Source organism: Rhinopithecus bieti, unplaced genomic scaffold (genome assembly GCF_001698545.2).
Source record: "Rhinopithecus bieti isolate Rb0 unplaced genomic scaffold, ASM169854v2 scaffold_29378, whole genome shotgun sequence".
In the NCBI taxonomy this organism is placed as follows: domain Eukaryota; kingdom Metazoa; phylum Chordata; class Mammalia; order Primates; family Cercopithecidae; genus Rhinopithecus; species Rhinopithecus bieti.
The window spans coordinates 974,372-987,630 of record NW_016813019.1 but is presented as its reverse complement, the minus strand read 5'-3'; the positions used below and the strand labels follow the sequence as shown (position 1 = coordinate 987,630).

Genomic DNA, 13,259 nt, shown 5'->3' with positions numbered 1-13,259 from the left:
TTTTTTTTTTTTTGAGACAGAGTCTTGGCTCTGTCACCCAGGCTGGAGTGCAGTGGCATGATCTCAGCTCACTGCAACCTCCACCTCCTGGGTTCAAGTGATTCTCCTGACTCAGCCTCCCGAGTAGCTGGGATTACAGGTATCCACCGTCATGCCCAGCTGATTTTTGTATTTTTAGTAGAGACAGGGTTTCACCGTGTTGGCCAGGCTGGTCTTGAACTCCTGGCCTCATGTGATCTGCCCACCTTGGCCTCCCAAAGTGCTGGGATTACAGGCATGAGCCACCACACCCAACTTATGCTTGCCTTTTTAAGCACTTACTTCATTGATGTTATTAGTGTCTTACCTTTTAAAATATTTGTCATATTCGGTTTTAAGATTTATTAATGTTATCTTTTTAAAAATTATTATTAAGAGATGCTGTCTAGCCCTGTCATCCCTTTTCTCTAAACCCTCCCGGATGTAGCCACTATTCATATTTAGCATACTTTCTAGACATTTTTCTCAACATACATAAGCATATATCTCCTGCATATTGGGTATCACTTGTGTGTCTAGTACAGTGCCAAATGCATAGTAGGTGTTCAGTAAATGTTAATGGAATGGCTAAAATATTTTGTGCAGTATTAATGCTTGCTGTTATTTTGGCCAGGAAGGCTAAGTTCCCTGTCTTCTCTTCCTAACATTTTAGCAAGACCAATGATGAAATCAACATACCTCGACTCATTGTTAGTCAACTAAAGTGGCTTGACAGAGTTGTGGATGGCAAGGTAGGCTTACGGACTTTATCGCTTGAATTTAAAGAGTATGTTTCTCATATCTTTTGGAAGTTGTATTTTTTTTTTTCTCTTTCTAAATAGAAAATTCATACTTTTCCATCCATCCATCCATCCATTAGCTTTTTCCAGTTTTCATCATTTGAGAATCATAGATACTTCACCCTTTAAATTTCATCAGAAAAGTTTAAATACGAAGAGTAGGTATCATTTATTAAATAAATTAAATATTTGGGAAGATTCTTTTTCAAAGTACAGAGATAAATAACTATGTTTATCTCTCAAATAATTTCAGTTCTGCATTTCACAAGTAGGTAGTGTTTCTTTATTCTGGGTAATGTGCTGCAGTTCTAATAGTGTCCTCTACTGCAGGACCTCACCGCCAAGATCATGCAACTGATCAGTATTGCTCCAGAGAATCTGCAGCATGACATCATCACCAGCCTACCTGAGATCCTAGGGGATTCCCAGCACGCTGATGTGGGGAAAGAACTCAGGTGGATAAGCACTCTGTCACCATCTAAGTGAGGCTCAACTGTGGGGGCTTTATCATTGCAGTATGCAAAAAGCAGTAGTAATGTGGTCTCTTGTATGGGATTTGACTTAAAAAAAAAAAAAGGTATATATTTGAACAGGTCCACGTACTTTCTTCTTCTTTTGAGACGGAGTCTCGCTCTGTCGCCCAGGCTGGAGTGCAGTGGTGCGATCTCAGCTCATTGCAACCTCCACCTCCTGGGTTCATGCCATTCTCCTGCCTCAGCCTCCCGAGTAGCTGGGACTACAGGCGCCTGCCACCACGCCCGGCTAATTTTTTTGTATTTTTAGTAGAGACAGGGTTTCACCGGGTTAGCCTGGATGGTCTCCATATCCTGACCTTGTGATCCACCTGTCTCAGCCTCCCAAAGTGCTGGGATTACAAGTGTGAGCCACTGTGCCCGGCCCCACATACTTTCTTTTAAATGGTATACCTGTTATGAGCGTGAAGTCTGGCTTAGGATTAGGTATCTAAATTTGGCCAATGGAGAAGTTGACCATGATCCCTTAGTTTCATTAACATGTTCTTCAGGGCGTCCTTAACCCTGACTGCACATTAAAATCATTTGTGGAGCCTATTAGACATCTACCTTCTTTGGGTTCCTAGGTGATTCATTCTAATGCACAACCTTGCATCACACCCTTTGCAGAGACCTATTGCTTGCTGTCATTCATTTGAAAAATAGTAATTGGTAGGGCAGTATTGGAGAAGGGGTGAACAATATCCCTAGATAATAAAGTTTCTGTCATAATGCAACTTTTTATCGTACTAGAAGCGTTTTTTAAAACTTCAATTTGTGATACTTCTTTTGTGTAGTTGTGTGCACAGCTACCTCCAAAACGTCCAATGATTTCTTGCCTTTGTCCTTTTGAGCAGGATGCTCCCTATGGGCAAAGCACTATGCCACCCACTTTACCTGCCTGATGCCAGCTCATCTCCTTTTGTATAGTCTTCTTTTAGCATCTGTCACTGTGACTCATGCCTTTAATCCCAGCATGTTGGGCTGCTGAGGTGGGTGGGTCGCTTGAGCCCGGGAGTTCAAGACCAGCTTGGGCAACATGGTGAAAAGCCGTCTCTCCAAAAAATACAAAAATTAGCTGGATGTGGTGGTACGACCTATAATTCTAGCTACTCAGGAGGCTGAGATGGGAGGATCAATTGAGAATGGAAGGTTGAAGCTACAGTGAACTGTGATCACACCACTGTACTCAAGCCTGGGCATCAGAGTAAGACCCTGTCTCAAAAAGCAAAAAAAAAAAAAAAAACAATCTATTACTGTTCTCACAACGTTGTGCTCCTGTAGCACCATGCACATGTGTTTCTCATACTTATCACATTTCATTGTAAATGTTTTGTGTTTTCTTTTCCTTTTGCGGGGAAGGATATGTACCAAACTAAATAGTGGTGTTCTCTGGGTAGTGGGGATTGTGATGGAAGGCTTGCTTCTACCTTTATTATTGGAATTTTTATAATGAGCATGTATTATTTTTTGCAGTCAAAACAATTTTTAAAGAAACATACTATAAACGGTAATTTAATGGAACTAAGTGTGTCCTTTCTTTTCATGCTGTAATGAATGATTTTCTCAAGTCATTGTCTGCCCAGCTCTGTTCAAACCATTACACAACTTTTTTGTTTTTCTGCCATTCACAGTGACCTACTGATAGAGAATACTTCACTCACTGTCCCAATCCTGGATGTCCTTTCGAGCCTCCGACTTGACCCAAACTTCCTATTGAAGGTAGGAAAGACTCAGCTTTCCAGAAACTGAGCCAGCTTTCCAACCTCCCGGAACAAGTGTTACTCAGTCATTGCCTTGGGAGTAATGAATATTTCATTTTGAAACCATAGTGAATCACATTTGATACTTTTTTTCCCCCACCTCAATGAGTTTCAGATGCTATTCTATGATAGAATCACAGGTCTGTTGTTTTTTTTGGTTTTTGTTTTTGTTTTGTTTGTTTTTGAGACGGAGTCTTGCTCTGTCACCCAGGCTGGAGTGCAGTGGCGCAATCTCCGCTCACTGCAACCTCTGCCTCCCGGTTTCAAGTAGTTCCCTGACTCGGCCTCCCAAGTAGCTGGGGTTACAGGCGCCTGCCACCACGCCTGGTTAATTTTTGTATTTTTAGTAGAGACTGGGTTTCACCATATTGTCCAGGCTGGTCTTGAACTTTTGACCTTGTTTTCCACCCACCTCGGCCTCCCAAAGTGCTGGGATTACAGGCTTGAGCCACTGTGCCGGCCCACAGGTCTGTTTTTAAGCAGTAAGTTTTGAGTGGAAATCTGTATTGTCTGAATCATACCTGCTTCCCATAGGAATAATACTTTTTATGCCTTACTGTAGCCAGTTGAGAATTTAGGCTCTGAATGTAAGATAATAGCTCTGTTTCACATTTATTGCCCATCTGTTTTTGACAAAGCTGTGGTATTGACAACTAAAATTCTAATTTGGGGAAAAATCTAAAATTTTTTTTCCCCTAAATTATAAGTGGGAAAATGGAGTAAGAGAAGTGATTTTTTTCTAATGTTACCTAAAAGTTCAGTACAAAGTTGAGGTAGTGACATTAAAACTTATTAAGTTTTTGTGCTTTTAATTTTTAGGTTCGCCAGTTGGTGATGAATAAGTTGTCATCTATTAGATTGGAGGATTTACCTGTGATAATAAAGTTCATTCTTCATTCTGTAACAGCCATGGATGCACTTGAGGTATGCTCTTATATCCCGTCACACCTAGATAAAGCAATTTAAGTTAATAAGTGCGAATTGCTCTTCTCTGTCCCCAGACTGAGAATACTAACTAATCCGGATAGCATTCAGAGGAGAGAATGGAGCTATTCAACAGATTCATTGATCTATATAAGCTGCTATGAGTTACATTTACTCTTTCTGTGTAGTACCTCACAGAATTCTGGGTATGACGTTTTATGGTTTTGGGTATGACGTTCTATGACATTGCATTAACTATTCTCCCAACTCTATTTTTCAAAATGTCCAACATTTAAAATTTTTTCTTCCTCAGTCTTTCAGGAGATTGTCATGGTTGAGAGACTGGACTGTGCCTACCCATTATGAATAAGCAGAAAACCATAGCTAATACTTACTTTCTGCAGGTAATTTCTGAGCTTCGGGAGAAGTTGGATCTGCAACATTGTGTTTTGCCATCACGGTTACAGGCTTCTCAAGTAAAGTTGAAAAGTAAAGGACGAGCAAGGTAAAGAGGTCATCCTCACATAGGATGTCACAATTTTCTGACATCCCACAGTCAGAGTTAGAGCTTAATACTTACAATTACAAATAATGGTACTATTATGACATTTATATCTAGTATTGTATAGTGTTTCAAATTACATATATGTGTGTGATTATGTATGTGTTTATATGTTTTCTTAGCCATTCAGATCAATTCCAGACAGACTACAGTGCAAATTTATTAGCCATCTTATACATGAGGTTGTCATTTGCTCCAGGGTACATGGCTATTAAGCAGGAACTCAGATCTTGTAAGTTCTTTTCTGGTAGGTAGAACAGTAATTTGTTTCCTCTCTGCTACTTGTAGTTCCTCAGGAAATCAAGAAAGCAGCGATCAGAGCTGTGTTATTCTCCTCTTTGATGTAATAAAGTCAGCTATTAGATATGAGAAAACCATTTCAGAAGCCTGGATTAAGGTGAGATCTTTGGAACTTTGATTATCAAGGAGGAAATGAGTGGCAATTAGTGACAGATGTATAACTGAGGTAGCTTGAACTAAAAATCTCAAAAATTCAAGTGGAAATGATAGCTCATGGTTGCCCTATGGACACATTGACTCTTGGATGACATAACAGGGCTTGCTGAGTAAGGTGAAACGTGTTTTGCTAATGTGTCGTAATATTTTTGTGACTCTCCTGTTTTTGCAGGCAATTGAAAACACTGCCTCAGTGTCTGAACACAAGGTAATGTTCATGTACTATGCATTTTCAGTATTGCAGACTTAAAAGTAATGACGTTGGCTAGCTTGCCTTCCCGCTTTCTTTCTTTCCCCTCCCTCCAGTCACTCTTTTTTTCTCTTCTCTAGTTGCTCTAATAAACATTAGCTGTCTGGGGAAGATAATCTGAGGGGGCGACCGGCCAGGTAGCCTGCCTCTATTCACTCTGGCTATAAAATAAGCCTACAGTATCCGTAAGGGGAAATACTAACAGTGTAACTAAGCACGTCAAGATGCAGTCAGAGAAGCCAAGTCCCCACTGATGAGATGAAGAAAATAACCACTTGAGTCTCAGGTCCCTGTATCTGCCTAATTGCCCTTCCTTCCACCCAGCACCACTGTCAAGATAATGGCATTCCATGTTTTACTTTACTTTGCCCATGTAGACCTGACTGGAGTAAATCAGTCTGTCCACTGTCAAGGCAATGGTACTGGATCTTATGTCTCTATTCTAGAAGTACCTTCCATCAGAAAGCCAGATGGTTGGCTGGGCACTGTGGCTCACGCCTATAATCTCAGCACTTTGGGAGGCTGAGGCAGGCAGATGATCTGAGGTCAGGAGTTTGAGACCAGCCTGGCCAATGTAGCGAAACCCTGTCTCTAAAAAAAACGAAAAAAATAAAAAATTAGCCTGGCCTGGTGTGTCACACCACTGCACTCCAGCCTGGGCAACAGTGCAAGACTCCATCTCAAAAAAAAAAAAAGCCAGATGATTGAGTTCCTTAGGTTTTGATTGGTTGCCTTTAAAGATTTTTCTTTGGTTGGAATCTGTTTTGTGGGATTTTTGTTAGTTGTGTTAGCCAATTTTTGGATGACTATCTTAAAAACTTTCATGATGCTGAATAAAGCAATGAAAATTCAGAATTTTTTCTGGTGAAAAATATCAAAGTACTCCAACACACTATTTTTGGTTTTGGATAAACATAAATTTACCACTGTGGCTGCCTGCATTCCTATTTTTACATATTTGTAATCATTGTATAAATATAATTTCTATTCTTATTTTTTTCTTTACATTTTTTCTCCTGTCATAAATATTTCAAGTGTCTGCTTTGTCTTCATTGTTATCTTTTATGACTGTATTCTGGTCTAATAACTCAATTTTGGTGTCCNTTTTTTTTTTTTTTTTTTTTTTCCTGGAAGCATAGACTCAAGTTGCCCTGAATACACTCCCAATGTTTTCTCTTTTTTTTGTCTTGTTTTGTTTTCAAGAGACTGTCTTGCTCTGTCACCCAAGCTGGAGTGCGGTGGTAGCATCATAGCTCACTGCAGCCTCAAACTCCTGGGTTCAAGTGATCCTCCCACCTCAATCTTCGGAGTAGCTGGGACTACAGGCAAGCACCACCAGGCCTGGCTAATTGTTTTATTTATTTATTATTTTATTTTATTTTTTTTGAGATGATATTTTGCTTTTTTGCCCAGGCTAGAGTGATGTGGCACAATCTCAGCTCACTGCAACCTCCGCCCCCTGGGTTTAAGCAGTTCTCCTGCCTCAGCCTCCCTAGTAGCTGGGATTATAGGTGCCCGCCACCACGCCCAGCTAATTTTTGCATTTTTAGTAGAGACGGGATTTCACCATGTCTGCCAGGCTGGTCTCAAACTCCTGACCTCAGGTGATCTGCCCACCTCGACCGCCCAAAGTGCTGGGATTACAGGTGTGACCCAACATGCCAGGCCAATTTTTTTATTTTTTATATAGATGAGGTCTTGCTGTGTTGCCCAGACTAGTCTGAAATTTTTTTTTTTTTTTTTTTTTTTTTTTTTTCCTGAAACGAAGTCTCACTCTGTCGCCCAGGCTGGAGTGCAGTGGCGTGGCCTGGCTAATTTTTTTTTTGTATTTTTAGTAGAGACAGGGTTTCACCGTGTTAGCCAGGATGGTCTCGATCTCCTGACCTCGTGATCTGCCCGCCTCAGCCTGCCAAAGTGCTGGGATTACAGGCATGAGCCACTGCACCTGGCCTGGTCTCAAATTGTTAGCTTCAAGTGATCCTCCTGCTTGGGCCTCCCAAAGTACTGGGATTATAGGCATGAGCCACTGCTCCCAGTCCTCAAATTTTCTCTTTTTTTTTTTTTGAGACGGAGTCTGGCTCTGTCGCCCAGGCTGGAGTGCAGTGGCCGGATCCCAGCTCACTGCACGCTCCGCCTCCCGGGTTCACACCATTCTCCTGCCTCAGCCTCCCGAGTAGCTGGGACTACAGGCGCCCGCCAGGTCGCCCGGCTAGTTTTTTGTATTTTAGTAGAGAGGGGTTTCACCATGTTAGTCAGGATGGTCTTGATCTCCTGACCTCGTGATCCGCCCGTCTCGGCCTCCCAAAGTGCTGGGATTACAGGCTTGAGCCACCGCGCCCGGCCAAATTTTTCTTTTTTAAACTTAGGTAAACAAGCTAATTGTGGAGAAAAACCCACAAGGAAACTACAGATGTAAAATATACAGTTTTTCTCCACTCTCTGTCCCATTCCTCAGGGATAATCATCCTTCCAAATTTTTTCTCTTCATATACAAGCTGTAATTGCGTGGAAGTACAGGTATACTCTTATACCTACACATATATATGTTTATATATTATTTTTACAAAAGCAGAATCTTAACTATGATTATGGGTGGTGGTGGTGTTTAAAGAGACAGGGTCTCACTCTGTCACCAGGCTGGAGTGCAGTGGCATAATCATAGCTTACTGTTGCCTCAACCTCCTGGGCTGGTGAGCCTCCCTCCTCAGCCTCTCAAAGCAGTGGGATTATAGGCATGAGCCACCATGCCCAGCCGGATTATCCTTTTGCAGGTTGCTGTTTTTTCCGCTTCATATCAGGAATGTCTTTTCTCTGTCAAAAAATATAGTATGGCTTAGCAGTCCCTAACCTTTTTGGCACCAGGGACTGGTTTCATGGAAGAGAGTTTTTTCACAGACTGTGTCAGGGCATGATTTCAGGATGAAACAGTTCCACCTTAGATCATCAGGCACAATTTAGATTCTCATAAGGAATGTGCAGCCTAGATCCTGTGCATGTGCAGTTCACAATAGGGTTCACACTCCCATGAGAATCTAATGCTGCTGCTATTTTGACAGGAGAAGGATCTCAGGTGGTAATGCCCATTTGACCACCCCTCACCTCCTGCTGTGCACTTGGTTCCTAGCAGACCACAGACTCTGTGGTCCAGGGGTTGCAGACCCCTGGTCTAGGTTATTCTTTTTGTTTGTTAATTTTTTAATTTAAAAAAAATTTTTTTAAGATAGAGCTTTGCTCTGTCACTTAGGCTGGAGTGCAGTGGCGTAATTTTGGCTCACTGTAACCTCCACCTCCCGGGTATAAGTGATTCACTTGCCACAGCTTCCCGAGTAGCTGGGATTACAGGCACCTGCCACCATGACTGACTAATTTTTTTGTGAGTATTTTTGGTAGAGATGGGGTTTCACCACGTTGGCCAGGCTAGTCTCAAACTCCTGACCTCAGGTAATCTGCCCACCTCGGCCTCCCAAAGTGCTGGGATTACAGGCATGAGCCACCACACCCTGCATGGCTTATTCTTTTTGATGACTGTGTAATATTCCAAAAATTAAAATAACTCCATCATAATGTATTGAATCTTTCCTGTATTGATGGCATTTATAGTCTTTCCAACTTTTTTTTTTTTTNAGAATTTGTTAGTGGTCTGGAGTCTTACATTGAGGATGAAGACAGTTTCAGGAACTGCCTTTTGTCTTGTGAGCGTCTGCAGGATGAGGAAGCCAGGTGTGGAGAGGAGGCATGGAATCTTGGTGAAAGTCAGTCTGTTCCGCTAATTGCGTGGGGCTGGGGAGGGAGAGCGCAGTTGTTTGAAATTTCATTTTTGGTGTAGGCTGTCTTCTTCAGAATTTAAACTAACTTTAAAATTCCTAAGCTTGTGGTTATGAGCCTAACAATCAGTGTTTTCTAGAATGTGTTTCACCTGTGTTGACAGAATTTCAGATCTCTACCGATCCCTTGCAAAGAGCCATCTGCTCATTTCTGTGTTTCTTGTCTAACAGGGTAGTTCCTCTTTAAAGATTATGTATTTAACCAATTTTATTGAGAAAAAATGATAAAAGTGTTAAAACAAGGAAAGCAAAGTGGAAAACAGATTTCTTTTTTTTTACAGTATGGGTGCATCTTATTCTAAGAGTCTCATCAAACTGCTTCTGGGGATTGACATACTACAGGTAAGACTGTCACTTTTTCTGTGAACATTTGATGGATGAGGTTTGTGGTGTATGCTCAAGTCTAAATAGCAGGAACACAGGATAGAGTAGGGTTAATTGGAGAATTTGGGTTTGTAACAGCTTTAGCACAGCCCTGTTGCTGTGATGGGTTTGGTAAGGTAACGTCTGTGTTTTAAAACTGTGCTTATTAGCCTAATACATCTGGCAGTCCCATTTATTCTCTCTGCATCTGATTCCTGTTCTTAAAGCTACATCCTGTATATCTCTTAGTACCTGGTAATCTTTTTTTTTTTTTTTTTTGAGACGGAGTCCCACTCTGTTGTCCAGGCTGGAGTGCAGTGGCGCGATCTCGGCTCACTTCAAGCTCCACCTCCTGGGTTCACGCCATTCTCCTGCCTCAGCCTCTTGAGTTGCTGGGACTACAGGCGCCCACCACCGCGCCCAGCTAAGTTTTGTATTTTTAGTAGAGATGGAGTTTCACCGTGGTCTCGATCTCCTGACCTCATGATCCGCCCTCCTCGGCCTCCCAAAGTGCTGGGATTATAGGCATGAGCCACCGCGCCCAGCCAATATCTTGTAATCTTTATCATATTCGTATCTCCATCATCTCCCATTTAGCTTTTTAGATGCTTATGTATCTTAATTTTGTCCTTTTCCTTCTCTTCTTCTCTTTTAATATATTAAATAGATAATACATTGATATAATTTAAATATTTCAAGTTATACAAATGTATATGGAACAGAACACTTCCCTCCATCCCGTTCTCCATTTTTCCTCTTCTCCCCTACTGCTAATCTTTTCACACTCTTAAACTCTTCCTTTTCACTGGAAATCGTGAAGATAATTAGTTATTTTCAGTCTAAGAGCTCCCTTGTTCCTCTGGAGAGCTCCCATTGCAACCTCTTTGATAACCTTTTAAAGTCTGCATTTCGTGGATTAACCGTCATTGTTTTTAATAATATTTTGATTATGTGATTATTTTAACTTTGTCTTGATAATCATTTTCAGTTTTTCACAATAGCAAATCTGTGTATTCCAATAGTAATTCCAATTCTAAAAATGAAGACATATTCATGTGGATATCTTTGTAATAAGATATCAACTTTAACAAAGTGTTTATTCCCGGAGCTCTGGTTGGAAAGAGAATTACACATTTCTTTTGTGTGTGTGTGTGTGTGTTTGTGTGTGTCAGAGTCTCCTCTGTCACCCAGGCTGGAGTGGAGTGGTGCAATCTCGTCTCACTGCAATCTCTGCCTCCCGCAGTTTCAAGTGATTCTCGTGCCTCAGCCTCCCAAGTAGCTGGGATTATACATTTCTGTTGTGTATTTTGAGATAATCTCCTAACTCCCTGTGTCTTCTTTTTTAGCCTGCCATTATCAAAACCTTATTTGAGAAGTTGCCAGAATATTTTTTTGAAAAGTAAGTGGAGTTATGGAATGTTCGAAGTACCCCGGTGTTACTTAAGTTTCTCTCTGAAAAGGTTACTCTGAAAACTATTGGTTTCTCTGAAAGTCATATTTATCGTGATGCTTCTTAAGTGACTACTAAAATTTTACTGGAGTGTCTTTGAAGTTTCATCTATTAATATGATTTTGTAAAAATAGGTAGGATTACAATAAAAGTAACTATTGGCTTGATGCGGTGGCTCACACCTGTAATCCCAACAGTTTGGGAAGCCGAGGCAGGAGGATTGCTTGAGTCCAGGAATTCAAGACCAGCCTGGGCAATGTAGTGAGACCTTGTCTGTATTTAAAAACAGTATTTTCTTTTTTTTTTTAAATGTCTGTTGCTTATGCTCAGGGATAATCCCTAGTAGAAGGATACACAATATACTGGTAACAGTAGTTGTTTCCAAAGAGGGTAGCCAGTTGGTTGCAATCAGGTATTCTCTGAATACTTTTCTTTACCTTTTTAATTTTGTAGTGTATGTTGAGACAGGGTCTCACTCTGTCGCCCAGGCTGGAGTGCCATAGTACGATCACAGCTCACTGCGGCATCAACCACCTAGGCTTAAGTGATTCTCACACCTCAGCCCCATGAGTGCCTGGGACTACAGGTGCGTGCCACCCGGTCCAGCTAATTTTCATGTTTTTTTGGTAGAGATGGGGTTTTGCCATGTTGCCCAGGCTAGTCTCAAAACTTCTAGGCTCAAGTGATCAACCTGCCTGAACCTCTCCAACTATTGGAATGTGGCCCTACCTGTTTTTTTTTAATTAGTATGTTAAAAAAGAAATGAACGGCCTAATAGAAAAGTTCATTTGGTTGTGAACAGACAGTTTACAAAGAATAAATGCAAGAACATCAAATATTTAAAAGTTCAATTTTGTTAGCAAAGTCACAAATTTAAAACACTATATCAAAATAGTAAATAATAACTATTAAACAGTAAAATAAAGGCATTTTTTCCTACTCTCACAGGGTATCCTTGTTGAGTGTGGTGAATAGGCATGCTTGTGCATTGCTAGTGAGCATATAAATTAGTTCAGGCATTGAGTCTGAAGAGCAATAGATTGTGTCAAAAACCTTAGATTTTGCATACCCTTTAGTCCTAATGTCATGTCTCCTAATTTATCCTAGGATAATAACTGTGAATGAAAATGAAATAATATTGGCCAGGCGTGGTGGCTCATGCCTGTAATCCCAGCACTTTGGGAGGCTGAGGCGGGCGGATCACAAGGTCAGGAGTTCGAGACCAGCCTGGCCAATATGGTGAAACCCCGTCTCTATTAAAAATACAACAAAAAATTAGCCGGGAGTGGTGGCGGGCGCCTGTAGTCCCAGCTACTTGGGGGGCTGAGACAGGAGAATCGCTTGAACCCGGGAGGCAGAGGTTGTAGTGAGCCGAGATTGGGCCACTGCACTCCAGCCTGGGAGACAGAGCGAGACTCCGTCTTACAAAAAAAAAAAAAAAGAAAATGAAATAATATTAGTTTAGTGCTTGCTTTGGCAGTACATGTACTGAAATTGAACAATACAGAGATTAGCATGGCCCCTTTGCAAGGGTGATATCCAAATTTGTGAGGTGTTCCATGTATTGAAAAAGATTACTCTTTAAAATAAATGTGAATAATTGAGATGTTCAAAAAATAGGAATATTATGTGCACATTAATAACTGTAAAAAGAACTAGTTAATATCATGCGTTAATTGAAAAAAACAAACCCAGGTTACACATAGCATTTATATTAGGTTGGTGCAAAAGTAATTGCGGTTTTTGCAATACATAGTTCAGTCCAGTATTTTGTTTAAAAAAGAAGATACACACATATACATATGCATATTAATAGTGTACATTTCTGGAATGACAGGATTATAGTCATTTTTATGTTCTCCTTTTTAATTTTTTCAGAGTCCTGATACAGTAATAAGTTTAAAGGTTTATTTATTTTGAGACAGAGTCTTACTCTGTCGCCAGGCTGGAGTATGGTGGTGCGATCTTGCTCACTACAACCTGTGCCTCCTGGGTTCAAGTGATTCTCCTGCCTCAGCCCCCCGAGTAGCTGGGATTACAGGTGTGCACCACCATACCCAGCTAATTTTTTGGTATTTTTGGTAGATATGGGGTTTCACCATGTTGGCCAGGCTGTCCTCGAACTCCTGACCTCAAGTGATCTGCCTGCCTCAGCCCCACAAAGTGCAGGGATTACAGGAGTGAGCCACTGCACCCACTGAAGGTTTTTCTAATTTGTTTCAGCTAAATGTCTCATGCTGGATACCTTACATCCTGGCTTGTCTTTTTCAGTTAAGACTAGCTGCAATGGCTGGGCACGGTGGCTCAAGCCTGTAATCCTAGCACTTTGGGAGGCCG

The 13,259-nt window shown here is 41.1% G+C and overlaps 1 protein-coding gene and 1 long non-coding RNA gene across 2 annotated transcripts in view; both read left to right on the top strand.

Moving 5' to 3' along the window:
• The window catches only part of FANCD2 (FA complementation group D2), a 97,140-nt gene that overhangs the window by 12,308 nt on the left and 71,573 nt on the right, over positions 1-13,259 (top strand). Inside the window, 7 exon segments of the mRNA XM_017847452.1 lie at positions 692-770; positions 1,149-1,273; positions 2,965-3,052; positions 3,913-4,017; positions 4,422-4,522; positions 4,868-4,976; positions 5,208-5,243. Coding sequence (XP_017702941.1) covers positions 692-770; positions 1,149-1,273; positions 2,965-3,052; positions 3,913-4,017; positions 4,422-4,522; positions 4,868-4,976; positions 5,208-5,243 — 643 coding nt within the window.
• Positions 8,984-10,879, top strand: LOC108512282 (uncharacterized). Its single transcript, XR_001880557.1, has 3 exons — positions 8,984-9,005; positions 9,391-9,451; positions 10,819-10,879. It is a non-coding gene; the product is annotated as an uncharacterized LOC108512282 (long non-coding RNA).